The sequence below is a fragment of the Camarhynchus parvulus genome, chromosome 2 (assembly GCF_901933205.1).
Source record: "Camarhynchus parvulus chromosome 2, STF_HiC, whole genome shotgun sequence".
Taxonomy (NCBI): Eukaryota; Metazoa; Chordata; class Aves; order Passeriformes; family Thraupidae; genus Camarhynchus; species Camarhynchus parvulus.
This window is the reverse complement of record NC_044572.1, coordinates 29,686,532-29,713,510: the sequence shown is the minus strand read 5'-3', so window position 1 is coordinate 29,713,510 and position 26,979 is coordinate 29,686,532. Positions and strand designations below refer to the sequence as shown.

Below are 26,979 nucleotides of genomic sequence, written 5' to 3'. Positions count from 1 at the left end.
ATTTTTTTTAAATCCCCTTTCAAGAAATATCCCAAAAGTCCACAGAAATGTCTCTGAGCTTTAGATGCAGTATCTGACAGGAGCCAGTAATGTTATTTCATTACAAAATTAACGCTGAACGTTTTGGTGGGGAAAAACTAGAAAGTTTAGCTCTTTGAAAGTAGTATTCAAATTCAAAGCTTGTGGGTGGAGTTGGGGTGCGAAGGTGCATAAATAGGCAGTAGGAACAGCGGCATTCACACTGGAACCAGGAACACCTTCACATCCTGGCAGGAGTCTGGGAGAGCAAACAAGGTAAGGCACTGCTCAGTCCCTGCCTCAGCAGCACCCAGGGGAGCTGTGAGCCCGAGCTAGCTGAGATGGGGAACCCGATCAGCCAAAAGGAAAGACTGCGGCAAAGCAGGCACAGTCCAGCACAGCTTGTTGGGAAGGAAAATGTCTAGGGAAAGACTGGCTTTGCAGGTTTAAAAAAAAAAAAAAAACAGGAGAAGAGGGTTTCTTTTGGAAACCCTTTTTTAAAAGTGCACATAGTCTTCCAGAGGCAAAGTTTTTAAGGAGCAAGTTTAATGTTCCTCTGTCTTTGCTTTCTGCATGCTGCCTCCACAACTGCCTAGTGTGCCTGCTCTTCAATTTCCTGGTTGTTCCTTACTTTTTTATTTTATTATTTTTCTTTTAAAGAAGCATTGCTTCTGCCATACAGCTCTAGCCGAAACAATTCTTGAGGCAACCCTGACAATCCAGAGTTTAACTGAACTTGATGCAGTTTTCCTCCTTGCCAAGGAGGCTTTTCTTGGGGCAGAAATGCAGTCATGAAAAAGGGACTTTTTGGATGTTTGAGCTCTGTTGGACATCCCAGTAGCACAGAGCATTGTATCACTCATGGAAATGCAGCTTATGTCTCCTCCTGCAGTTCCTACCTGGAAAAACACTTCTGTTTTCCTACAGTTTAGTTTTCATTGTCTGAACTTTAAAAACAACCAGCCTGTTGGGGTGGGGGTTGTTATTCATGCTTGGTTTTCCTTTTCTCTTTTTTTTTTTTTTTTTTTTTGTCTAATGAATCTTTTCAATGTCCTGTACTGCTTTTAGAACATCTTAAACTTTCTTTTTGTACCCATTATATTGATTCTAGTTTCTAGGAGGAAATATAATGAGAAAACATAGGGTCATGTTGCTGAAACGATTTTCCCCCTCAGCTGAAATGCTGAGGAGCTTTCCATCAGACTTGTCTCATCTCCAAGTCCCAGCCTGGCTCAGGAAAAGCTCTCTGCTTTGTGCTGCTTCCACCCCCAAACTCCAGTTCAGTTTTCACTGGGCCACACATCAACTCCTCTCAACTTCTTTTGTTATATGCTCTGCTGGGTTTAAGGATTAGGTGATATCTTTAAGGGAAAAGAACAGGATTGGAAGCTTCCACAACACCATTAAGCTGTGTCTATACTAATGTTCACTGTAAAGCCTAGCTTAAACATTCTGACTTCTCATTTGAGTGGCTCCCACAGCAAAATGGGGGAAGAGCTGAGACAAACTTTTCAGCACCTGCAGCTGGGTAACTCTAGCACTGGGAGATCAAGGTAGAACTGTAAACTTATTAAGACTTTTGGAATTGCTGTCACTCTGTTATTTTAATGAGCATATTCAATATATGTAACAAGAAGAGAGGGAAATTAACAAACTCAGACATGCACATCCTAAAAGGGCCATAGCCCAACCCTTCGGGGTGTTTGCTGAGCTAAACCTCACCCCGTGCCCTGAGGCCCCTGCCTGGAGCTGCTCCTTCCAGCCCAGCCTCACCCTGTTCATATTTGTGACCTGAGCCTTTAGCGGCTGTAGCCGCCCTGCCTGTCCCCACCTGCGGCACCGCAGCCACCCGAGCTTCTCTCTCCTGTTCCAGGAGCAGCCATGGAGAGGAGTTACGTGTCCGTGCTCTTGCTGCTCATCGTCATCTCCTGTGCTCTGGCAAAGGATGTGGGCAAGAAGGATTCAAAGGACACCACCACTAAGCCAAAACTGCCTCAGACACTCTCCAGAGGTAAAACACAAACAACTGAACAAAAATCTCCACCAAATTTTTAAACAAGTGCAATCTTGTGAACATTTTGGCTACTGTGCTGTTCTAAAAAATTAATTTTCTTGCAACTCGTTCTGCAAAACTTTTTCTAGTATTTCCTAGCACCCTCTCCTCCTTCACTCCTGATGTGCAGCCCTCTGGCAGGGGGTTTGTTTGCCGAATCACCCGGCAGAGGTGGGCAGGGGCAGGACCCGCACCCGGGGTCCCCGGCCCCTTGTGAGGCACTGTCTGAGGGTGTGTCTGTGCGTCTGTCCCCTGTCCCTCCTGCAGGCTGGGGAGACCAGCTCATCTGGACGCAGACCTATGAGGAGGCGCTTTTCCGCTCCAAGCACAGGTACCCGCCCGGCCGCGCCCACCCTGAGCCCCCCGTGCCTCCCCCGCTCCTAACGAGGGCTCTTCTTTTCCAGCCAGAAACCCCTGATGATCATCCACCACTTGGAAGACTGCCCACACAGCCAAGGTAATCTTTTTGCACTCGGGAGGGGGAAAAAGAAGTTTTTTTAATTTTCTGAAAAAAACTCTGCTTAAAAAAAACCAATCAGCCTCCATTCTGCTTAAACCTTAGAGAAGTACTAGCTTGCACAAGCATGGAGAGATGGGGAGAGTTCTTCAAGTTACTGTACTGTGAAGGTGTTTTCCAGTGTGTTGAAATAAAATAAAAATGGTAATTCAGTATTGCATGATACCAAATGGATACGGAAATGAGCACAGGTCAGTAGGGTTTGACCTCTGACAAATCTGAATTTGGTTCACAGCACAATCAGCCAAAATCAATAGCAAGACCCGTAGCAAGAAATAACAATTTGTCGAAAAGACCATATTCAGACAATATCATCAGTGACTGAGACTGAATCCAGCCAGGGACTACATCAATCCAGGCTGAAACTGAGCTCTTCCAGGATTTCTGGTACCTGGGACTGCTCCTTCCCAGATTCTTTGAATTTATCTGAGGGCCTTCCTTCCTGCAAGTCAATCCACACAGCAAGATCTTTGTAACTATCCATAACTCCAGTAACTGCACAAGGGTCTTTGCACAAGCATTTGCATCCTTCCAAAGATTTTAGTCTGAAGCCCTACATGCTGTATTATCAAGTGCCTTAAGACCTGGAGCCAGAAATCTCAATAGTAGAACAGGAGGTTTGAAGGGTCAAATGCTCAAATTCAAACCTAAGCTGAGAATTTGAGAGCCAACTGTACTCTCCAAAGGAAGGTGGGACATTTTGCACTATTGTAATTACAGAATAAAAATTAATGGATCATGTTCCAATGGAATGACCTGAAAATCTTTGTTTGATGCAGTTGTAAACTGGAAATTCTCATTTAGTTTCATCAGTTTGTTTAAATTTCTTGGAGGACAATATATTTCAGGAGCATCTTTTTAATTTTCTTTCCCATTTTTTTCTACTTTAGCCCTCAAGAAGGTCTTTGCTGAACACAAAGATATACAGAAACTGGCTGAAAAATTCATTCTCCTGAACCTTGTGGTAAGTTTGTGGTAACTTTTAATTAAGTAAAAGTGACAAAGTTCTGCTTTTAATCATGGCTTCTCTAACTTGAGTTTAATAGCTAGGGTTGGCTAGGAAAATGGCCACTGCTGAAGCATAACAGATTTCATAAGTAAGTCTTTTTCATTTGTAGCTATCATAAACTCAGAATGTGAGGGAATGTGAAGTTTAATAATAACATGAACTCTTACCACTTTGCAATTCCTGTTAAAAAACTGCCTCCCAGACAGTGAATCTCTTAGACTGCAAAATGTATTATTTGAGATGTATTTCATAATACAAAGTATGGTGAAGGAAAAAAATATTCATGCAACGTGCCCTCCTTGACTAGGAACCTTCTCTGTTTTCTTTAAGTATGAAACTACAGACAAGAACCTTGCACCTGATGGCCAGTACGTCCCTCGGGTTTTGTTCATTGGTGAGTACCTCAAGCACCAAAGCTGATCTCAGAACAGAGCCCCTGCTGCATCATGCATCTCAAATCCTCAGGCTGATTAACAGGAATTTATTTCATGACAAATACAAAGGTTCAAGTTGGTTTTGTGGATCAAATATTGACTCAATACCATCCAGCTTCACAAGTTCAGCATTCCTCCCTCAATGGCTGATGCCACAGTCACTGGAATGGGTTGCTCATCCTGTTCCTAATAAACCTGCAAACACTTAAAACTGAAATGTCAGTGACCCTTTTTAGAACAATCTCTTAGTCAGCAGAAGCAGACATGTCTCACGGAAACATTTAGGAAGCAAGCAGGGGTGCAGAAAGCTTTGTTTCCTTTTATTTCCTTCTGCTTGAAGGTTAACCTCTACAAATTCTCTCACCCTTTTTCTCCCAGATCCCTCCCTGACTGTGAGAGCAGATATTACTGGAAGATACTCAAACCGTCTGTATGCATATGAGCCCTCTGACATTTCGCTGTGTAAGTAGAGTGCTCTGACACATTCTGGAAATATTCTGAAAGTGGCATTTTTCATGTGACAAGGAATAACACCAGGCATTACAGATTCTTGCAGTTAGTACTTGCTGAAAGACATTTAACCAGGATTAAAATTAAACAGGATGCTAGACTTAAACTCAGTGAGATGAAGAAAATTATGGCAGAGCCCTGGAGCTTTACACATCCATCTGTTTTAAAAGCAAGCATACGTCAGTAGGAACTTGCATAATTCAGCAGCGCTCACTGCAAGCAATGGTGAGAACTCACACATAAGTCCCAACAGGCCAGGTCAGGAAACCTTCTGGGAGCAGGGAAAGATGTTTGCTACAGCCATCCCTCACTGCTGCACAGCTCCAGTCTCTGCCCATGTGTTGGCATTAATGAATGTTCTCACCAGTAAAAATTAAACCCATGATGTTCACAAATTGCTTGGAAGAGTAAAATGCATCTGAATCCCTACAGCAATAGGCATGTGATTAAAAGCTTTAATAATAATGACATTTTCTCTGCAGCATTTTTGGTTGCTGGCAGAGGAAGTTGCAGCAAAAATAACATGCATGAATATTTCATTTCTAGTGTATTCAAATATGCAGAAAGCGCTGAAGCTCCTGAAGACTGAACTGTAAGAGGAAGAAGAAAGACCTTAAATATCATGAAGTCTTATCTTCCATGTCTTCGCCACACCTTGATACTGGTGAAGAGACTATTTAGAGTGATATTTAGTGATGTGTAGTGATGGTTTCTATACATAAACACTACAGTTTTACATTAGCACTTTTGTACCGGGAAGCGTTTTTAAAAGCTGGAGGCTTTTATTTTAAGGCGTACAGAAGAATACTGTATGATCCAACTGTAAAAATGATTTTTTAAAAAATAAATTCATTTCAAGTGTTTACATACAAAACATTGCTGTGTTTTCATTTTTTTCCTTTTTTTCATCTACCATTATTAGAAATAGTAAAATCACCACAGCTGTTGCTTGAGACCACAGCTTGCATTTTACATTCAAGGAATTTGGGAAGAAAAAGGCTGCTGTGGATCAATCCCAGCCAGCAGCCCAGCCCCATACAGCCACTTGCCCTCTCACTCCACTCCAGTGAGATGGGAGAGAGAATCAGAAGATTAAAAGTGAGAAAACTCATGGATTCAGATGAAGACATTTTAATAGGTAAAGCAAAAGCTGTGTGCACAAGCAGAGCAAAACACAGGATTAATTCACTGCTTCCCACAGGCAGGCAGGTGTTCAACCACCTCCAGGAGAGCAGAGCCCCACCAAATGTAATGGTGACTTGGGAAGACAAACACCCTCACTCCAAATGTGCCCTCCTTCCTGCTTCTCCCCCAGTTTGTATGGTGAGCATGGCGCATCCCCTTATTCAGCTGGAGTCAGCTGTCTCAGCTCTGTCCCACTTCTCCCGCAGCCCAGGTCTACTTGCTTGGCAGGGCAGTGTGAGGGAGCAGCAAAGACCTCAACCCTGTGTCAGCAACCACAGAAAACAACCCTGTGTCATCAGCACTGTTGTGGCTGCAAATCCAAATTCACCACACAAGCTGCTGAGAAGAGAATCAACTTTACTCGGCCAAACACAGCAGAGGAAAGCAGCTTTTTATCTCCAGTTTCAGAAGCTAGCTAAGCTCTCTATTACTCAGTCTACTTTATCTCAAATTATTTTCTGGTAGCATCAGCCTATGAGGAGCTTTCAATATCAGCCCTTTCTTTACAGCTACGATAGCAAGAAGTAAAAATCTTTCACAGGAAAGTACTTGAGACTAGAGAATGGGATTATTTGCATACAGAGCTTGTTTTTCTTTTGAACTGGCTGTATTCTGAAGTGATTTAAGATATGACTGCTTCCCTTAAAATGTTCCTGCTTACATCAGATTTCAGTAAAGCCTTGAGATGATTAAGAAAGGAATACCACATTGACTATTGGCTGGTTTCATGACCGCTTATTTATAAGCCCAAAAGGGACAAGAGAAGTCAGAACTAAAATAAACACTGCAGATGAACACCGTGAGAGTATACATTTCACAAAGACATATACAAAAAGGAGACTTTGCAGCCCCAAATATCTGCTATCTCTGAACTCAGCAGCAGCATCAGTGAGAAACACCTTGGCCAGGACCATGCCTTCATTTTCTCAGCTCTTTGGCAATATCAGCATTCTTACCACTTCTATTACCATTACTGCCACAACTACAAGAGGAAAACGCTTGGGAGGACAGGACAGGTGAGAGAAGCAAGGCTTCCAGCTCAAGGGAATCTCTCAGCAAAATCAGAAGGGAGGTACTTGCTAATAGGTCTCTGGCAAACTGTGCAAACCCTGCCTACCAGAAAACCTCAAGAGGTACCTGGAAAGGGTCCCAGACATGGAATTCAGCATTCCTTCAGCACTTCAGTAAGATGCTACTTTCTATTGCAGCATCCAGAAGACAGAGGAAAAAGAGATGCAGTGGGGGGCAGAAATAGTCTCTAGAGAATCAATTATCAGTCAGAAAAAATGTAGTCATATCACATAGTACAGGAACAACACCAAGGGAGGCCAGAGCAGCTGGTTATCAGAATCATCTTCACCTACTTAACCCAAAGTACTCTTGCTAGAGCTACATGACATAAAACAAGGGCTGCCTGTGCCATCATGTTTTACAAAACTGGTTTTTTTACAGCACTATGGAAGTAGCATCATTTTCTTAAGCAGAGGTACTGATGCTATGTATAACATCCAGTAAATGGATATGAGGCACACAGAGACCCTACAAGGGTCTACTAATGTACATGCCTAGATGCAAACACAAGTTAGTCCAGCCTGCAAGTATCAATAAATGCTTTTGAAACTGAAATTCTTTTTTGCACTCAAGGCTATGTTTTTCTCATCTGCTTTTCACCGCAACCAAATCTGCAAGAATCTTAATAAATAAATGGTCAACTTAATCCTGCTCTTTTAATCCTTTCCTCTAAATACAGATTTTTTTTTTTTTAGCTTAAAGAGGCATTACGCCAAGGTGAGATACCTAAAAAAGCCTCCTTCAATTTCTTTGGAAAACCTGGGAATCATTGCTAAAATACATATGATCATTAGATAACCCGTAGTACACAGGATGGATACAGGGGTTTTAAGAATTCCACTAGCATTCAGACAATCTTCTAATTAATTAGGTCTAAGATAATAATGCAAGTTAGGAACACTAACTCATTCCTATTCACTTGTCAGCTACGGCTTTTAAGGTATGTTTTTACAGATATCACTTCAAGTTATACAACCTTCCCTTTTGTAATAGTTACTTTCATGTGAAAGGTGGCAGACACTGTGCAGCAGTATCAGGATGTTAGTCAATATCTGCATTCACTTTCTCACATAGATGGAGAAGAATTAGATTGCTTTATAGCCAATTGTTTTTATATGATAAAAATGTGTATGCGTTTTGAAAGAAGACATCTCTCTACATTTTTCCAGAATAACCAACTTGAAGAAAGCATTTCAACAAACTAAAGCCAAAAGACATCTAATGAAAGCAGTAAGAATGCTCCAAGTTAAATCACTCCATTCCTTTGACACTGTGCTGCTGTAAATAGCTTCTGGAAAATCTGGTTAAAATGAAGTCCAAATCTCAAGCAGTCAGGTGAAAATTAAAACACGTCTCTAGGAAACAACAAAAAAATCTTTGAGTGGTGAAAACATTTTTCAAGAAAAGAAAGCAATGAAGTTCAATGACAAAACCCACCAAGAACAGGTATAAATAACTTTTTTAAGTGCTCTAGTTTGGCATGTCAAAATAGTATGGCATTTCTTGGATACCCAAATGAGTCAGACTTCCTCTGAGAGGTAACACTCTTCACCTTCCAAAAACAAAGTCAGACTCATTGTGTTTTACTATCCCCTTTCAGAATCAGGTTTGGAAAGCAGAATCACACCTCTGATTTGGAATTTCGAGGTTTGTGGATGGGTTTGTTTACCCACAATCCCAAAGAGACAATGTATTTTTAATACAATAGAAAAACTTGAATCATTCCATACAATCCACTGATCTATCTTCTGACTACTAAAACAAATTCACATTGAGACATGAGAGTTTTGGAAGTGGTAATATTTTCAGTATTTTTGCATTGGTGCACATTTACACTCCAGTATAATCTACCATATTCATGAAACCAGATCCACCCAAAACTAAGCACTACAAAAACAATCAGAAAAAAAAAGTCAAAATTGAAGCAGCAATGTGGTATTATTTTAAGCTTCATTAACTCTCTCCACATGACAACTCCTTGGATTTATTATTGTAGTGCACAAAACACAGAGCCTCTGTAGACCAGGAAAATTAAATGCTCCTAAAGGCAGCCATCACTGTCCTCCTGGCACATTTTGGGAATGGCTGGAGAGAAATTGAGGGTAACAGAACAGCAACTGGGAGAAGAAAAGCGCTGTGTACATTTTGCTGTGTACATTTTATTAGACTTCAGCAGACCTAAAGGCTCTTAAGGTGTTTCAGCACACAAGTGGGCTCTTACCCTGGATCTCCAGGTCTGTGTTTGAGCCAGACACAGCTGCTGGGTAGGCACAGCAGCAGCTCCCAGAGCAGCTCCAGGAGAAGGTGCTGATCACAGATGTTGAAAATTCAGCTACAGCTGAAGAGAAGCAGTTCTGTAGCAAGCTCTTAACAGCCCTCTGCTTTCAGTTTCTGCTCTTCCCCTTCAAAACCTCAAGGTAATTCCTTCTTCAGAAGCACTCAGCTTATGAAAGTCTGAAAGCGCTTTGATGGGCATGTGTTTCAACTTCTTTTTGCCTCCTCTGCAGGAGTAAGGAGGTATCTCTCTAGTAAAGGGCAACTGACTGTATGAGAATCTACTTCTGTCTGCCTCCAGATTTCCTCTCCACCTGGCTCAGGTGCTGTATTCCTTGGCAGAGGGCCTTAATACTCTTCCCCTTTTCTTCCTGTAGACTTGTCTTTCAGGCTACAGCAACTGCCTACCCTGATAGCAGCAGCAACTGAGTGAAGAATGAATGAAGAAAAGGTGCAGTGTAGATCTGCAATTCAGTATAGTTAGAAACAAATGAGACATTGTGCACCTTGGGTGTTTAGATGTCTGCTGTTTGAGCTGATGCACCACTTCTTTCACAGGCAGCAAGAGGGACCACACTTCCTTCAGTTCAGACAACACTTTCTACATGGATAACATACCATTCTAACTTGAATTCTTTGTTTTCAGAAAACAAACTACTGGAAAACATTTTTTTTTGTTGTCATTTTTCTTTCTTGTTTTTTTTTTACATGTTATTCAATCTCTCATGAAATCAAGACTGTTATCTGGATGACACAGAAATATACACTGCTGAGTTATTACAACAATGACTTTACACCATCTAAAAAAAAAGAGCTGTACAACAACTTTCCAGACATCAAGTTTCTTATATCAGAGATGACAGACATTGATTGTGCAAATACCAAACCTCATTCATTGTCAAGGGAAAAAAGTTTCAAGTTAATCAGCTGCAGATTACATTCTCCTGGTTTTCTTCAGTCATTGTTCTCATATATTCATTAACATTGTTTTTATTCTCAACAAAATTTTAAAGCTACCAGAAAACCAAAACAATCAGGAAAGGGGAGGGGTGAAGACTATAGTAGTCATTAACATACACTTTTGTGCACTATAGAAAATAACATCTCTAGCTTCTATTTTTACCTTAACAGGAAAGTGGGAGACAAAAAAGTTTACTAGAGGACATCCTAAAACCTAAGTAAATCATATCCAACCATCCACTGTAAATTTTTATTATTTTAATGAGAATTCACGTGAATTTCTGTAATCAATGAATACAGCAGAAAATACCTCTAGGGTTTTTTTACAGCAGATAACCCAGTAGTGCTACAAAACTCATTGTACAGAGTTTACCATAACAATTAACAAAGTCTTAACCAGCAGTTCAACTCTGCCCAGCTACTGAATGCACCCATCTACTTTAAGATAGAGATTCTTAGAAGAAAAATAGTAAAAATTAAATATGAAAGCTACACATTTCTTACAGGACTTGTGTTTTATTTTGAGTACATGTAGAATACCTATTATGGAGAAATACCAAACTATGAAGAATCAGTATTTTTAAGTAGATGGTGCAGAGAGAAGATTTAGTCCTTTATAAACTCATCAAATAAATGCACTAGGGTTTGCACGGGGATCCTTTTGGTTCCTGTATCTGTAAGTCAGCCAAACTCCCAGAATCTGAAAATAAAAACCAAAGATATTATTAAGCAGAGAGTTTCCATCTCATCTTCTAGTTTTACAAAATTTGTTTTAAACACAAAATCATGACAAAGAATTTTCAGTGTCGGATACAAGTTTAGGATATTTTATTGTTGCTAAAATTGTACAACCACACTCCATCTTTCTTAATTAGAAAAAAGAATGCACCCTCTTTAAGAAAAATCATACCCTAGCAACAGAGAGAAAAACAAAACAAAAACCACAAAACTATGAACAACAAAAGCCAAACTCATATTCACAATGCAATAAAAAAATTTCCCATTGTTTTTATAACAAAATTTAAATTATTCTTCTCCCCTTCCCAAATGATAAATACTCATAAAGCTGCTTTTAATATAATGACAAAAAAATCCTCCAAACTGTTTCATTTTACCATTACCACTTAACTATACAGCTATTCTTGTGCATTTTCAAATCTTGTCATTCCTCCCAGCACATTCACATTATTAGCTGAGATGGCTGAGATCTGTGTGATTCCGTTTAAGCTGCTGTATGTCTCATCTTGCTGTCTTATTTACAAACCTTCTCAAAAGTGCACTAAGCAACAGGAAGAGCATTTTCACATGCTCTTCTCTGGGATTAGAAAAGGCCTACTCTCAGGATTTTTATGCTCCATTTAATAAAGCAAGTTATGCATCATCATGGTACTAAAGCAAAGAGCCAAAAGACCTTCTTAATTTTAACCTACTGTTTAAAATACAGTTCACTCTTGTGCAACTCTATCTTTGCACTACAGGTGGCACCAAAAAAAAAATCCTCAAAGACCTTATGTGCGCTAGAGTGGGGAATAGGTGGGAAGAAAAGGGAACAAGGTAAAGCAACAGCACTCTTTTAATACTGCTGGAGAATGGTAGACTTGAACAGCTAGGTTTCTCAAAAGCTTAAACTTTACAGCACCAAATTTTAATGCTGAGGTTTGTTGTCTAAATAACCAAGCTGCAAGAAAAGCCTTCCTTCTGACAGACAGGTCTGTCATCAAGGTCATAGCTTCGAAAAATTTGGCCTAATTGATTATCTGATTCCTGAGACTGCACTGAGGTTTCCTGTAATAAACCCCCTAAAAATGTGTTTCACAAAGCAAAGCTTTAAAAGTGGGGAAAAAGCACTCAATTTTCCAACCACCCACTCACCTCTGTGAAGCTGAAGAAGAGTCCTATCCCGCCAACAAATCTCAGCACCATTCCAGCATATTCTTCCATTATTGGTGCACATGGTCTACAGTGGAGATTTCTAAGACAATCCTGCAACAGATACAGAGAATTGCTTTCCATTTGCTGATGACACTTTGCAGTTTGAAAGCATCTACTTTGCTCTAGAAGAGACTGCTACCCATGGACAAAACTAAAGCAGTTTTAAAAGACTCCAAGAGCTCAAGTGTATAAATAAATGACAGTGGAGTACAAACTTTGCAGGGTGCCCTGTAACTGTCTTTCCAGTAAGTTAAGAGCTTAGTGTAACTGTAACCACTACATTACACACCTGTTAAAATGCTGCTTGCTGTAACTATGGAAACATTTTTGAACAAACCCGGTGTGAATAAATTGGTTTTTTCCCACTTGAAAACTTACAGCGGCGCAGGTTTCATTCGGATAAAAAACTCTGAATCCACAACAATTCAGATTTCTCTCAATATCTGTTCTTGCACTGTTGGTGTTACTCCATCCCACCTCTAGAAGTTCACTCTAGAAGCCATAAGCAAATACATATTACATTAATTTTTAAACTGTTTTACATTGCAAGCCAACATACAAAATCTAGTTGATAATGTCCTAGCTAAAGCCTTCAGATCTTGATGCTTAACAAGAGAATATAAATATATTAAAAACAACTGGAGTGTCCAAAGAGGCTATGTAGCTAAAGAAAGAACACCACCTAACAGCAGCACATTCATGGGTATATTTCCTTTCCTTCCTTTGTTTTTGCTAAACCAAACAAGATCACTTGGGGACATGTGACTAATCTAGCTGGGACTGCCCAGGCTATACACAAAAAGCACCCTCACATGCAGAAACCTATTGTTTAGTCACTATGCCCTTACCCACTTCTTATGCACTAAGAACTGGTCTCCATAACACATGGAAGACTCTTTTACTTTCACATGTAACTGCCTAATGTAGTTATGACCTTTCCAGTTACACATGAACAATTCAACCATGATTACTGTATATTTCAGATAAGATTTCATCAGTTTATCTGAAATTGCTGAACACAAGATATAATCAAGATATCATGCTGCTACACCTGTGACCATAAACCTAGAAATGAAGCTTAAAAACAAATTAAATTTTAAAAAAAACGTAATTTTAGGACCCAAATGTATTCCTTTCTAGTTACCAGAGCCAAGCATTGACCAAGGTCAACTCTTTAATAAATAGGACAATGCTGATTTTCTTAAAATATGCTCTCCCCATTTTATGGAGGACTACATACAAATACATGTGCCTGTGTACATACATATTTATAGTGTTATGCTACAGATTAACTGAGAAGGCAGGAAACTTTTCTTACCTGCTGTTCCTCATTTAGTGCCAAACAGGCACAGGAGACAGAAAACTGGACAATAAAGACTAGCAGAAGAATAATCATGTACTAGAAACAATCAATAGTTAAGGATACACTCTCAAATTAATTTTGCTTTTATAACATATACACCTAATGGTATTCCTTATTTCACCAGGTAACAGTAAGTCCTCTAAAACAAAAGAACTGTGGAAGCAAATTCTGACTGGATGTGGAAAGGTGACCTAAATGATGTTCCCAGAACCCAATCATCATGTATTATCTCTTTTGGCTACTACTATACATTGGTGGTATTTCCTTGTTAGGTATTTCTTGTCTAGCAAGAAAACATTAGCAGAGAGGTCAATAAAAGGAGCTTGAGAACAAGATCTCCAGCCATCTTCTCCAGCTTCAGGGACTCGTAATTTCAATATACTTCACTTAAATAAAGTAGTAGAGAAAATACTAGTAGTAGAGAAAAATTTTCAGGATATTGCATATTCAGGTTGCTTTTTTTCAATTACAAAGTCCTGTAATTAATTACCAAAAAAAACCTTTAGTTTAGATTAAAAATAAAAAAAGATAAAGAGTCGCTCTTGGAACGCAGCCTCACACACTTCTGGACAACTGCATCTGAAGATGGTATAAAACAAAAAGAATAAACTTTGATACAAAAGGTCATGTTTTGAAAGTTGGGGAGTACTTTCAAAATGTGGCTGCCGTGTTCAGAGGCAGATACTTCACGCAATTTAGCTGTTTGTAAAGTGGAGGTCAGTTCTTATTCACAGACCACAAAAGTTAAACATTAATAGTTCACCTACTTTAGCCCCATGCACGGCTAAGCACACAGTAAAAGGCACCTGTGACACAGTGAACTACCATAAAAAGCTCTCAAAGAATTAAAATAGTCTTATTTTTAAAAACAGATGTGAATACTTCTATCCTGAGAGCACAAACAATGGAGGGGAAAAAAGGAAACTGAAATAAAGTTAAATGGGAAGGAAGTCTACTTTGGACTGCACTTGACCAAAGTAAGATTGTGAATTTCTGTTCTGTTTCTGAAGCACCTCCCCCAGCAGTCTCAGCTGACACAGCAGGTTATTTACACAGCTCGAACCACACTGCAATCAATGCAGTACATCAGAAGGATACAAAGAATAGCAATACTTGATGATGTTTCACTGCACCGATCAATCCAACTAAGGCAATAAAGAAGAGGAAGACTCCTACTGCGATTACCACTCCAACAACTCTGAAACTAGAGATGAGGCCAAAGCCAATTCCCCATGCTGCAATTCCAATCAGCAGCAGGCTCACCAGCTGGAGGGAAGAGAAAATACAAAGTTAGACAGCATATTAAAACAGGCTCCCAAACACAGATAATTTTTTCGCACTGAAGTTGTTTTTAAAAAGGTACAATTTTTCTTTCCGGTGCAAAGAGAAGAAACACAACCCTAAACAAACCAATCCTCCCCATAATTGTATAAGTAATTTCAGTTCCAGATGTTTTAAGGCATACATATTCTTCCACACTGTCAGTGTGGAACTGTTACAACTCAAACTACCTGTAAGTCAAGCCATGTTGTACTATCAGTGACTGACTAGAGACATTAAACTGAAATCATAATGTAGTTGACAAATAAGCTAAAAGCCATCAGCTTTAATTCAGAGTGGAGTAAGAAAATGTCATGTTTTGTGAAACTGCGGCAGTATATTTAAAGAAAATAGAATATAGAGCTGCACAGCTCTGAATGTGTAAAAAAGGGCACTTTGCCAAACTACTGTAATCAGCTGTATTAATTCATTAAAGAAGTTTCTGCATACTTGATAATGTAACACAACAGTTAAAATGGTGACAAAAAAATACATTTCAGATCTGAATTTCAAGGACTTTAAACAGTAAAAGAATAAAGGTATCCTGTCTCCTCAGCATATTTTTTCAAGAAAATGGGTCTACTATTAAGTGAATCCTATTTCAATACACAAAACACTTATGCTGTTTCCTTCCTTTTAAACGTGGTATTCAGGGAAGGCAGGCAGGAATCTGTCCCAGTTACTTCACAGAGATTTATTGTTTATATAGGCAGGAAGCTCCAGCCTTTCCTGTTTCCACACCAAAAAAACACAACCCCAAGAAAAAAGAAATTCCAACATGAAAAGCTGCAGAGAAATCTGTAATGAAGTCCAGCAGGAGGGAAGCAGCAGACAAAGCCAATCCAGATGTCCAAGGCACAAGATGCCCAAGACTCTCTAGTTTGAAACAGACCTATGTGTAACATTGCTCATTACATTCTCTGTTAAATGACACCAATTCAACGTGCAAGTGTTAAATTTCCAAAACTCTGATCTCACCAAAAAATACTCGGCTTTATAGCTATTTTAAAAAAATCCAAAGCAATTATATAAAACAGCAGGCACTTAGTCTAGTTCAACGTCTTGCCTTCGCTCAACAACAGGTATAGAGCAAGCACTTACACTTGCTCACCATTTCCATTCAAAAAAGGCACATTCTCATGAAGCACATTTTACTGCTTACCAGAGGCACGAAGACTTAAAAAAAAAAAAAAAAAAAGGTAATTTCCAACTTATCACTTTAGTATACTTACCCTACATATGGGAATTCTTGTTGGTATTAATGCCAAATACACCTGTGTATTTTTTCCATTTAAGTACATTTTAGAGAACTACCTATGTAATGCAGCTTTTGAAACATGGAAATCTAAGATAACATCAAGAAAGCTAGTAAAACAACTAGAGATGCACATCAAGATCTAAACACAGCAAGTGGATTTTTTTTGTGTTCACACAGGAATACATTTCAAAAAACATTTTACCAAAAGCCAGTTATCCACACAAGAAATTCAAGAGCTCACACAAACAAAAGCAGGATATTTGTTATACCTACATTTCTCTCTTAACACATAAAGATACAAAAACCAATATAAAATTCAAAGGAATTGTTCAGTACTAGCAGAGTTTAGGATGATTTCACATTTGTCTTTGTTTCTCTTAAACAAAAAGCCTAAATTACCACATTTATTTAAAACAAAAAACAGGCCAAGGTGTCATGAATCAAAATTACAGAGAGAACTGAAGAAAAAAATAAAATAAGACACCTTGGCTCTTACACAGACAAATTTTCTGAATCCATGCTGCACAAGGCTATAAATTTCCTGATACCAGTACATTAAAAATTAGCCTGGCTAATCAGACAGTTTATTGCAAGACCTACCTTTTCTGATCTATGCCCACTCACTTTTTTTTTCACTGTCTCATTCCACTGGAAAGATTTATTTTTCCATGTAAGTACCAGAAGCAAGTAACTAAAGAAACAGCCCAATGTCCAATCAAAAAGTGCTTTCTGATTTCCCATGCTCTGCATCAGCTTCCAAATACTGAACTCACACTTCCACTACATAGGTCTTTAAAAAAAATCTCACAAGCAACGACAAAGGTCAATTTATTTCACAAAGAAAAGCAGATGAAACTTTGTTCCTAATAGTTTTCACCAATACTTTTCTGTCTGAGGGCAAATCTTTCACCATTCTGCCTCCAGGATACCAAATTATGTGTTTGCTCAGCTCTTTGCTCATTTTAGAAGAGGTCCAAAAACATTAGATGAAATTATTTTGTTCTTAAAATACTGAAATCAAAACAAGAGACAAAATCTGTGCCTCTAAGACCTCCTGGATAAACACAGTCTGTGAAATGCAGGGTACCAGTTGCTTCTTGATGCCATTACTGATCTCATCTTGCATTAATCTGATGATACATGCATAAAATTAGCTACATGACACCAGAACTGCCCTTACATCCTGGCACAAAAAGCTTTTCTGGTAGAAACAGCCACATTTTGCATCTAGAAAAGGTCTGGTTTTCAATAAAGTGGGGGGGAAAGCCTCTCTGGATTTTAAACCCATTATTGAACAACTCAAGTTTTAGAGCTATCGATCTCATTTTCAACTGTTACCTCCATAATACCAAGGCTCTATTTTCCTTGACAAAGTTAGGAATTGTCCAATTCCTTAAAACATCTGGAAATTCAGTGTGATCACAGATCCATGCTGCTGGGTTCTGGCTGACAAACTATATGCAAATACTGCATCCAGTCAGGCAGATCCATGATGTGGATCAAAATCATTACTGGCCACTCCTTTCCTGCCACTTGAAATTGTGGAAAATTGACTGTTTCAAAACTGAAATGGAGACTACATATTTACTAATCACCCTAGAAACTGATTTAGTGTTAAGTTTCTGTCTCCTCCACATGTTTCATGAAAGATGAAATTATGGTTGTTCCTTCATATTCAGGTTTGGCATAGACTATCTGAATGAGAGGAAAAACTTTATATAGTTTTTTAGTGCCATAATGCAAAAATCTAAAGTAAAAGCACACTACACTCTTTTTGCTTTGAGGAGTTTTTTTAAGTCTGTAAAACAATGCAAGGCTCACAGTGTTATGTACTGTTTAGCCACTAGAAATAATGACTCCACAGCACTTATTCCAGTGTTTTGAGATGAAAGGATTTGAATGCAATATATCTAAAATTGAAGCTGCTATGGCTTTATAGTACAGTGTACTTGAAACAAAATTAGTGACCCTAACCACTTCAAATGAGTAACATGCACATTCTAAACATACAAGCTTTACCTACATGCAAAAAGGCCAAGTATTTGTTCAATGAAGGAAGGAGGACCCTCTATGGAGCTTCTGAATGTCACATTTTATTTAACTGAGACCACATTTCATGGCAGCAGAAGCCTCCCAAAGTAAACAGTGCCATCCTTGGAAGACTGAATTATCTGTGAAACGTCATTTTACCTACATGAATTTACTTACACAAAGCTAGCTTTGGTTAGCAACACTTAAAATATCTGCTTGATGTATTTACCAGAAATATCTGAAATCACAGACCAGTTTTTAGTGATTAGGACTAATTCAGTTTACCACAGGAAGGCTGGAGAAATGGCCTGTTAAGACTGAGCAGCCACAGGCCAGACTGCTGAAGTTGAAGAGCAGCAACTGATGGCCCAGCATCCGGCTGGCAGCAGGTAAGCACCACCACAAAGGCTGGAGCCAATACCACGCAGTATCTTCATCAACGACCTGAATATAACACAGAATGAATTCTCCAAAAACATGTGGATGATACTAAACAATGAGGAGTGGTTGACTCTCCAAAAAGAGATTTAGCTCAGATACACCTTGATAAACTTGAGGAATAAGCCAACCTCAGGAACCTTGCAAAGTGAAAAATTGTGCTCCTGGGTGCTCCAGTGGAGTCTGGGATCAGACCAGCTGAACAACAGCCTTAATGAGACAGATCTGGAGATCAGATCTGGAGATCAGATTGTTTGTCAGGTTGAACACAAGCCAGGAGTCAGCTCTCACTGCAAACAGGGAAACCAAGAAGAGTGCAATCCAAGGAAACACAATGCTGGTGAGACTGAAGCTCAAATACTGTGTTCTATTTCAAGTCCCCCAGGCAGAAAAGGAATTTGAGAACCTGGCAGGAGTCAGTAAAATGGCATGGAGCCTTGATAATGAGAGGTGTGAGAAGAGGGGATGGAGCTGGGTTTCTTTAGTATGACAAAGAGGCTGCCTGGGGTAATCACATACTAACTAAAGCTGAAGACACATCATACAAACATGGAAGCAAACTCTTCTGGGTATCCTAAGTAACAGCTTGGGAGGTTCAGACTGGACATTAGAAAACACACCTGCAAGGTGGTTTGGGGATGATCTTTCTTCTCAGGGGTGTTCAAGACTCCACAGGCTAAGCCACAGACAATAAGCTACTGTTACTCATAATCCTGATCAGGGGCCTGGACTGAAGAGCCCCAAAAATGCCTTCCAACCAACACTGCCACACACCACAGCCAGCACTTTGACCACACCACTCTCCCCAAAATCCCCAGGTGGATTTTAGCACTGACCAAGGACTATCTTCTCCATCAGTTCAAACCCTAGCTACCTTACTTAAAGGCATACACACAAATATAGGTTTAGCATAATTCAATATATAAACTAGTAATTTTGAAATTAAGTAAATGCTTTACCAGAACAAACCTTTAGGTAGCACAAATTCTAGGTGAAGATCAGTGGTTTTCCCTATGAGATTAGAGTATTTCTACTTTGGAGTAAAACAAATGGAAAAAAAATTCAAGCATATTGTCAGTAGACAAAACATTATTCCAATGTCAGTATCTGTATATGGAAAATTTTAGGGAAGACTGAAATTCAAGATCAGTGGAAGAGATCAGACTCCAGCTTAGGCAACTTCCCTTTTTTTAATACACATACATACACATATTTGAACTTTAGAGCTGTTCCAAATATAACAGTTTCCCTAACAAATCTCCAAATTTGCTCTCTTCTTTAAATCCAAGTTCTCCTGTGCACACAGCTGCTCATTTCCCTCCTTCCTGTACTGGAAAAAACATATTTCTTTCCACCAGTGCTCCTGCTGTACTTATGTACAATTTTATAGTCCGCATTACAAAAAAGAAACAAAGATACTGACAGACTATTTCTCTATACAATGCCATGAGAAACAATTCAAATGCTGAAACCACTTCCTCCTTCCTACAACAACAAAGCACCAGCAAATCTGCTGTCTTGACTAACTGGCAACTTTTTGGTATTTCAACTAGTTTGGACTGCTGGCTAGGAAGGAAGTCATATGCAGAAGCTGGTATTCCCCCTGCTTCCTTACCGCCTCAGTGCTAACTGGAGTTGGTAAAAACCACATTTCAGAATTTAAATTTTACGAACTACTGACTCACCATTCCTAGGTAAAGAGATTATATATCATTTATTCTCGTATCAGCAAGGGAAATATTTACAGAGTAGCTGTCAAAGGGAGTATGGAACAGGAACTAAAACCAGAGAGATTACACAAATGATGAAATACATCCTTCCTAACCTCTCTCCCCACATACAAATTCATATTCTATTACTTTAAAGGGTGCTTTAAAATTTAAATGCCAAATGACATATATACTTAAACTAGAGGTTTCTACTACTCTCCCCTTCCACTTGGGCAACCATTTCTGCACAGCCACAGAGAATCTAGAAGACAATTCTGATTCCTGGCACTTAACTTAAAAATACTACGTTAAAACAACAGGCAGTGCATAGTGGTGTAACCATAACCTTTAGCAAGTTAAAATGAAGCTAAAGTGGTTTCTATCACAGCTGTAAGCTACTCAACCTGTAAGCAACTTTATTTCCTTACAGTACTACTTCAGCTCTACTGGGAACAAAGGAAAGCTCTGGATACCACCAAAGAACTTCTAACAGAAAGCAAAATCTTCCACCTTTATGAGACTTACTTAAATGAAGAGTGATCAACAGTCTGATTACTGAACAGCCTTGAGACACATAGTGTGCAACAAGCAATTTATGTGAAAGGCAGCATTCCTGGCTCCTATCACTTTTAGGCCTTGTAAAGAGTTATTCACTTTACTGGTCATGTAACAAACTATTTACACACTAAAATGTCAGTTAGATTTAACCCCTGCTTAATACCCTCTGGTCTTTGGAAATGGAAGCTTTCTGCTGTGCAGCAGAACAGTAATGTTCTAAAATGTTTACTTTTACTTGTGTGTTTGTTCATTGTTTTTTAAGGGGTTACAAAATGTTTTCATAGAGCCTGGTGAGCCCACAGATCCTTCTTCCACACATCATATCTCCTTCAACACAAAACCAGGAGTACAAAACCCCACAACTAATGATATAAGCTACAAGGCTTCTACAGGGCATTCAAAGGGGCTCTCAGTAATTGTGATGATTTTAAAGTGCCTACCTATACCACCAGGATGGCTGAAAAGACCAGCAGTGTCAAAACACATCATATTCCACATACCCTCCTCCTCTGTGCTCTGTCATTCTCCTCTTTCCCTAAGGACAGGCTGCCTTCTAAGCTCCACATGCCACTGCACACTCTGCACAGGACAATGAAAAACCAAAACCCTCTCCTGGCTGGTCTGTGGACCCATCACATGTCTTGATTCTGACCCACCACCACAGACTGCTGTCACTTCAGCTATAAACTGACACACAGCATAGCCAAAGGCCTTTCCAAGCCCTGGAAAAACATCTTTCAATTTCTATCTGTATTTTTGCTGGGTTCTTGTGTGCTCTCAAGCGTGAGCATAGAAGCCTTCCCAAAATGCCAATGAAAACAAAAAGGCCACAAGACTGACATGACCAACATTAGCTTCCTTGACCAACACCTGGGACCTATTATACCACGTTTATTTACACGTCAAGACTAGACAGCCCAGCTTACACTGCCATCTTCAAACTGCTCCTGAGAACAACAGAAATGGCTCCAAGGCAACCTGTCCCATTTGCTGAGCATCCAGGCATGGCAATGAGGGAGACCAGCACAGAACAGGCTGGTGCTGGGGCAAACTGTGGATGCTGCACACCTAAACAATGACCAGAGCCTGTCAGACAGGGCAAGCAGCGGGTATTTTATCTTATTTATCTTACAGCTGAAAACAAACTTAGGACAAACCAAAATGGAGCTGCATTCAGAGACTGCAGGTTCACTAATCAATGTGAAAGAAATTGCCACCTGAGGCAAGAACTGTGCTTCTCTAACTCCTGTCTGCTTGTACCTGGCTCTGTGTAGCCACTATGCCAGTCAGGAAACATCAGAGAACACAAAGACATGTTCCCTTTCCTGAGGAAAATCCAGATGTTCACCCTGCCTTGGGCACTAAGTTTACCCTATGCAGCAAAAAGATGAAGCAGACAGATTTGCATGGAAGATGATCCTGATTCCTCTGCATCAGGAACTCTGAAAGTAAGACAAACATTATTATAAAATACCTTAGTAATTAAAAACCCTCTCAAAATCTTCAAGGCCATGTTGGATGAGGCTTTGAACAACATGGTCTAGCGGTAGGTGTCCCTGTCCATGGCAGATGGGTTGGATTATCAAGATTTTGAAGGTCCCTTCCAACTCAAATCATTCTATGATACCAAGCACATACTGTCCAAATCTGAGAATTTCTATACTTATCTTTGCATATTTCCATAATACAGGGAAATCAAGTTTGATAAAGAGGGCAGAAAGCCCAAATGCAACTTCAATAATTAAAGCACTCAGAGAACAAGAGACAGTGATAGGAAAAACAAAACAAACAAGCCCAAAAACTCTTTCAAACACAATGCTTTGAAAATGGATGCCAAAACGACTTAATAGGCAATCAAAAAAGAGGTTCAGAGAATGATATAATATAAAAAGCGAATTATTTTGATATGGTACTTTCTAGCGTTACAAGCAAATGTGGATGCTTTTATGGAATAAGCTTTGTGCTACTAAAAAAATACACACTTCTAATGGAAAAGATACTGTATGGTTTAATTGAATGAAATGGCTGTTCTAAGTGTAAGAAAACATAAAGCCTGCTCATCAAAATGTGAGATGTTTACATACTGACAACAAACATTTCATGTTTTCTGCTGCAGCAATAATTAAGTAGCTGCTTGGGTGACAAAACCAGCACACACCACTCAAATGAACTCTAAGTAGTGGTTTTTTTTTATTTGAATATTTAATCTTGTGGCTCACCTACCACTTCAACCCTTCACCACTAGTTAGGAACTTCCCCTTCCTCTCCGAAAATCAGATACGAACAAAGATATCGACTGTTGGTACTTCAACACAAACATTGAAGACTTCCTTGGAAGCTTAAGTTTTAAGTTACAAAGACACCCCTGAATTTGGATTAATTCTGTGAACAGGCACTTTAAACAGTTTGTACAGATCTGCCATTTGATGGGAAATGTAAATATGACTGACTAAATAAAAACTAAATAGGCCAGATAGCCAAAATTAGTATTTTAAAGGTTCTTGTATTCAGTTCTTCCATGTAGGGCTTTATTCTGACAATATACATCATGTACTCAGAGTCAATAAATAGTCTCAATTGTTTTTTTCTACTCTTCCTCTACCCATAAGGAACCATACTGAAGTCAGCAAGACTCAGCATAGATGCCAGAATTACTCATATAAAATAGATTGAAAAACAGAATCAGGGCCTAAGGACCCTAACTTACTCAGGAGAAGAACCAAAAGTCATCGGCAAAGGAACTTCTGAAAAGACGATTAAGTGAGCAGTTTGGTTGGTGGAATTCAGGTTTCTTGCCTTAAACCAGTAACTGATTTATTACTGCCAGGACATATATTTTTCTTGGTGTACTACTACAAAAAATCAAAAAAGGCAGTACTAAAAAAAATTAAAAATACGTTACACTCCAATATTTTATCTAGAGTGTTTTAACGAAAGGCAGAATGTAAACTGAAACCTCCAATTTACAGTTTTCAAGGTGAATTCATGTCATACAGACAAATCAGTGCTGGATACAAAAACATCCAAGAAGTGTCACCTATCCCTTCTTACCACCACTACTCCCTTCTCACAATTTTTTAGCGAATCAACACTATTTCCAAGAGACAATCATTATGTTATTGCTCTGATTGTCTTCTGTATTTTTTTCTCCAGCTGGGAAAAAATAAGTCCATCATTCACTGTGCTGCTTCAACCCTTTATTTCAGGTTTCTGTCTAACCAAGGAACAGAGAAGCCCACACACTTTACAACTCTACCAGGCCAAGTAAGCACTTTAAATGTTATTTCCCCAACTAGGAATTTAAAAGCATTAAGTCTTGTAACTTGTTTTATTAATAAACAATACTAGCAATAACAATTGGACATTCTTGTAACTATGATTTAAAGACATCATTCCTTCCCTTCAGCAGAAACAGATGTTTTGTATAGGTCAAGTGACAAAAGACAGAGGGACACCCACAAAGTAAAGTCTACTCAAGCAGACATCACAGCAGAGATTAAAGTGGTAAATACACTGTACAGCTACCACAGATAGAACTACAGAAGTCCGAAAGTTCAACCCACCCTTGCTAAGGCCAGATAAGCCCAAAAGACCTACCACACTCATTACACCTGGTTAATATATGGCTATATGACTGTAGAATTAATGATGCAGTCATTAGAAAAAAAAAACACCTGCTGTCCACATGACATTACAGTATTACTTGTGCATCCATCTGAGAATGATCCAGATTTCTCTCACTCTTCTGTCACTTGAGGAATAATAGCAATAATAACAAAAGAAGTGCTGTATTAACTGAAAAGCAAAATTGGGATGGGATAATGCACCTATAACCCATCTTCTGGCACAGGAAAATCTCATGAAAAGTTGACCACAATGATCTTCTGGGGACCCTTTCAAACCTCAACTATTTTATGATTCTAACTTAGCTCCATCATGACACTCTACATCCATTAAACTTACCTTCAACTACACATACCTAATATCTATCTGCTCCCCTCTGTTCTGGCTGGGTGCAGCCCAACAACATGAGGCATCACAGGGATCCAAGCTAACTTTCACAGTGGGTAGGCTGGGCTGCCTAAGCATGCTCCAGACTTTTTCAGGGATGTATTTCACTCCTCAAGTTCCTCCAAGGATGAAGACCAAGTAATAATGCAGCCTCTCCTACATAAATGTTTCTCTTCTGCTCTTTCCTGAGGAAAGGGAGGGTTGGGTCACCTTGCACACCCAAGAACATCAACGACCTCTCGAATCAGCACATTCCTTTGCGCTCCATCAGGTCCAGTTACTGCCAGGTACTGTTTGTTCTGATGAACAGTGTTGACCTGCTTGTTCTCCAGTCTTGTTCTCAGCCCAGATCGGGCATTGCTTTCGGAAAAGCACAGGTACCACTGTCCAAAAGCACTGGCTGACCCCAATTTCAGTCTGCTGAAAGTCACTGCCAAGCACAGTTCTTAAACTTGAAACATTAGAGGACATTCTACCTCTCCAGACGTGCTGTGAGAGGAAGCCATTACACTTACTCCCGTTTCTTGTTATTTCTGAGCCCTTTAAAAATAGATATCGAGAAAAAAATTCCTGTAGCTACACCACAATTGGAGATTTTTTTCTTCTCTGTTGAAAACAGGTCCTCCAACACTCTAGAACAGAACCAGGCACCTGCCTGCAGCTCCCCAGCAAAATCATTTATTTCAGTTTAACATCCTACTTTTTTCCCCCTCCTCACGTATCTTCCCACCACCGCAGGCAGCCCGACTTGTAACTCCCAGGTTTATCCCAGGAACACCGCGGGTGCCTCGTCACTGACCCAACTGCACTCCTTTGGGCGCTGATGCTTGGCTGAGGAACAACAAAACAAACCCTTCCCTGCTTCACGCCTGGATTGGTGCAGCGCCCTTTGCAGACGGAGAAAAAGGGCACCGGCGGGCCGGGCACCGGCGGGCCGGGCCCCGGGGCCGCTCCCTGCAGGAGACGAGCCAGCCGCCGCCGCCGCCCCGGGCGGGCAGCGCTCCCGGGCCTCGCTGAATTTTGATCCCGAGCAGCCACGTCCGCGCGGTGACACAGCCCGGCCTAACGGCTGTCACCTCCTCACCTCTCCCTCCCCATCCTCCCGAGCCGGAAGCCGCGACCGCCCAGCGGCCGCAGCGCGGACCCCCCCGGCCCCCGCGGCCACATCCCGCCGGCAGAAGCGCGGAGAGCCCCGCCACGCCACCTCCCCTGCCCATCCCAGCCCAGCCGAGCTGGCAGCGGGACGAGGCAGAGCCCGCGGCGGCGGCGGGCGAGCCCGAGCGCGGCGGGCACGCACCGTGTAGAGCAGGTTGAGGGCGCACAGGCAGTTCTTGGAGCAGGCGAAGGCCCCGCACGCCATCGCTCCGCCGCCACCGCCGCCCCGCGCTGCCGCCGCTCCGCCAGGAGGCCGCGGCCCCGCCCCCAGCCGCGCGCGGGTGCGGCCGCAGCAGGTGAGCGGTGCCCGCTGATTGGCCGCCGCGGGGCGCAAAGGTAAATGTATGCAAATGAGGGCTGTGACGTCGGCGCCGTCACCCGCTATCCGGCGGCTCGCGCCGCGCGGGCGGGGTCCGTTGCTCCGTCGTTGGGCCCCGTTCCCGTGAGGACACCAGCCCCGGTGCCCTGTCCCCGTTCCCGTGACGACACCAGCCCCGGTCCCCTGTCCCTGTTACTGTGACGACATCAGCCCCGATTCCCGTTCCCGGTTGCTGTGACGACACGAGCCCGGGCCTGGGCCCCGCCCGCCGGAGCCGCCGCGGTGCCGTTCTGTTCCCCGCACGAGCGGCGGCGCCTCGCCGGTGACGGCGCACCCCTATAATCCATGGCCTGCGTGATCCCAAGGAAAACATCCAGGGATCTACCTGTACAGACTGTGAAAGCGTTCGGAGTGCTGGTAGTTCTGCCAGCGCTTCATAGAATCATCAAGGCTGGAAAGGACCATCAGGTCCAACCGTCAGCCCAGCACTTCTGCTGTCATCTTATTTCTATTTTTAACATATTTTATTTATCTATTTATTTATTTTTACTAAGTCATCTTTCTACTTCGCCTCCTTACATGTGTATTTCCTTAGTTTGAGGGTTAAATATTTTCAATTACAATTATTCTACTTTATAAAACCTTCCACCTGTATCGAGAGTTTCCTGCTATTCGGTAGCTAGTTTTTATTAAATGTTCGTACTTGGCTTGCACGGTGTCCTGGTTCACTCCAACCATCCAAAATCCTGTCTTCACCGTCCCCATGGGCTGCAGCCTGCTGAGTGATGCTTTATAATAAATAACAACAGATCTAGTATCTGCCAGCTCTTCCAGTGTGGACATGTGTTGCAGGA

The 26,979-nt window shown here is 40.8% G+C and overlaps 2 protein-coding genes across 2 annotated transcripts; one reads left to right on the top strand and one right to left on the bottom strand.

The window, feature by feature from the left end:
* Window positions 1-246: 246 nt before the first annotated feature.
* On the top strand, window positions 247-5,415 carry AGR2 (anterior gradient 2, protein disulphide isomerase family member). The gene is made up of 8 exons (XM_030970978.1): window positions 247-294; window positions 1,892-2,029; window positions 2,339-2,402; window positions 2,476-2,528; window positions 3,479-3,552; window positions 3,928-3,991; window positions 4,410-4,493; window positions 5,088-5,415. Exons 2-8 carry the CDS (start codon window positions 1,900-1,902, stop codon window positions 5,135-5,137), a joined length of 519 nt encoding a protein of 172 aa, XP_030826838.1. The 5' UTR covers window positions 247-294; window positions 1,892-1,899; the 3' UTR covers window positions 5,138-5,415.
* Window positions 5,416-9,777: 4,362 nt separating this feature from the next.
* Window positions 9,778-26,061, bottom strand: TSPAN13 (tetraspanin 13). The gene is made up of 6 exons (XM_030943067.1): window positions 25,949-26,061; window positions 14,425-14,592; window positions 13,282-13,362; window positions 12,342-12,455; window positions 11,904-12,014; window positions 9,778-10,731 (listed from the first exon to the last, which is right to left on the bottom strand). Exons 1-6 carry the CDS (start codon window positions 26,009-26,011, stop codon window positions 10,657-10,659), a joined length of 612 nt encoding a protein of 203 aa, XP_030798927.1. The 5' UTR covers window positions 26,012-26,061; the 3' UTR covers window positions 9,778-10,656.
* Window positions 26,062-26,979: the final 918 nt, after the last annotated feature.

Coding starts and splice junctions, on each gene's coding strand:
- AGR2 (XM_030970978.1), top strand. CDS start 1,900: ATGGAGAGGAGTTACGTGTCCGTGCTCTTGCTGCTCATCGTCATCTCC. Junction 2,403..2,475: donor CTTTTCCGCTCCAAGCACAG/GTACCCGCCCGG, acceptor CTTCTTTTCCAG/CCAGAAACCCCTGATGATCA. Junction 4,494..5,087: donor GCCCTCTGACATTTCGCTGT/GTAAGTAGAGTG, acceptor TTTCATTTCTAG/TGTATTCAAATATGCAGAAA.
- TSPAN13 (XM_030943067.1), bottom strand. CDS start 26,011: ATGGCGTGCGGGGCCTTCGCCTGCTCCAAGAACTGCCTGTGCGCCCTC. Junction 13,363..14,424: donor ATCAAGTATTGCTATTCTTT/GTATCCTTCTGA, acceptor GATTGTTTCTAG/TACATGATTATTCTTCTGCT. Junction 10,732..11,903: donor TCTTCTTCAGCTTCACAGAG/GTGAGTGGGTGG, acceptor TTTTATTTTCAG/ATTCTGGGAGTTTGGCTGAC.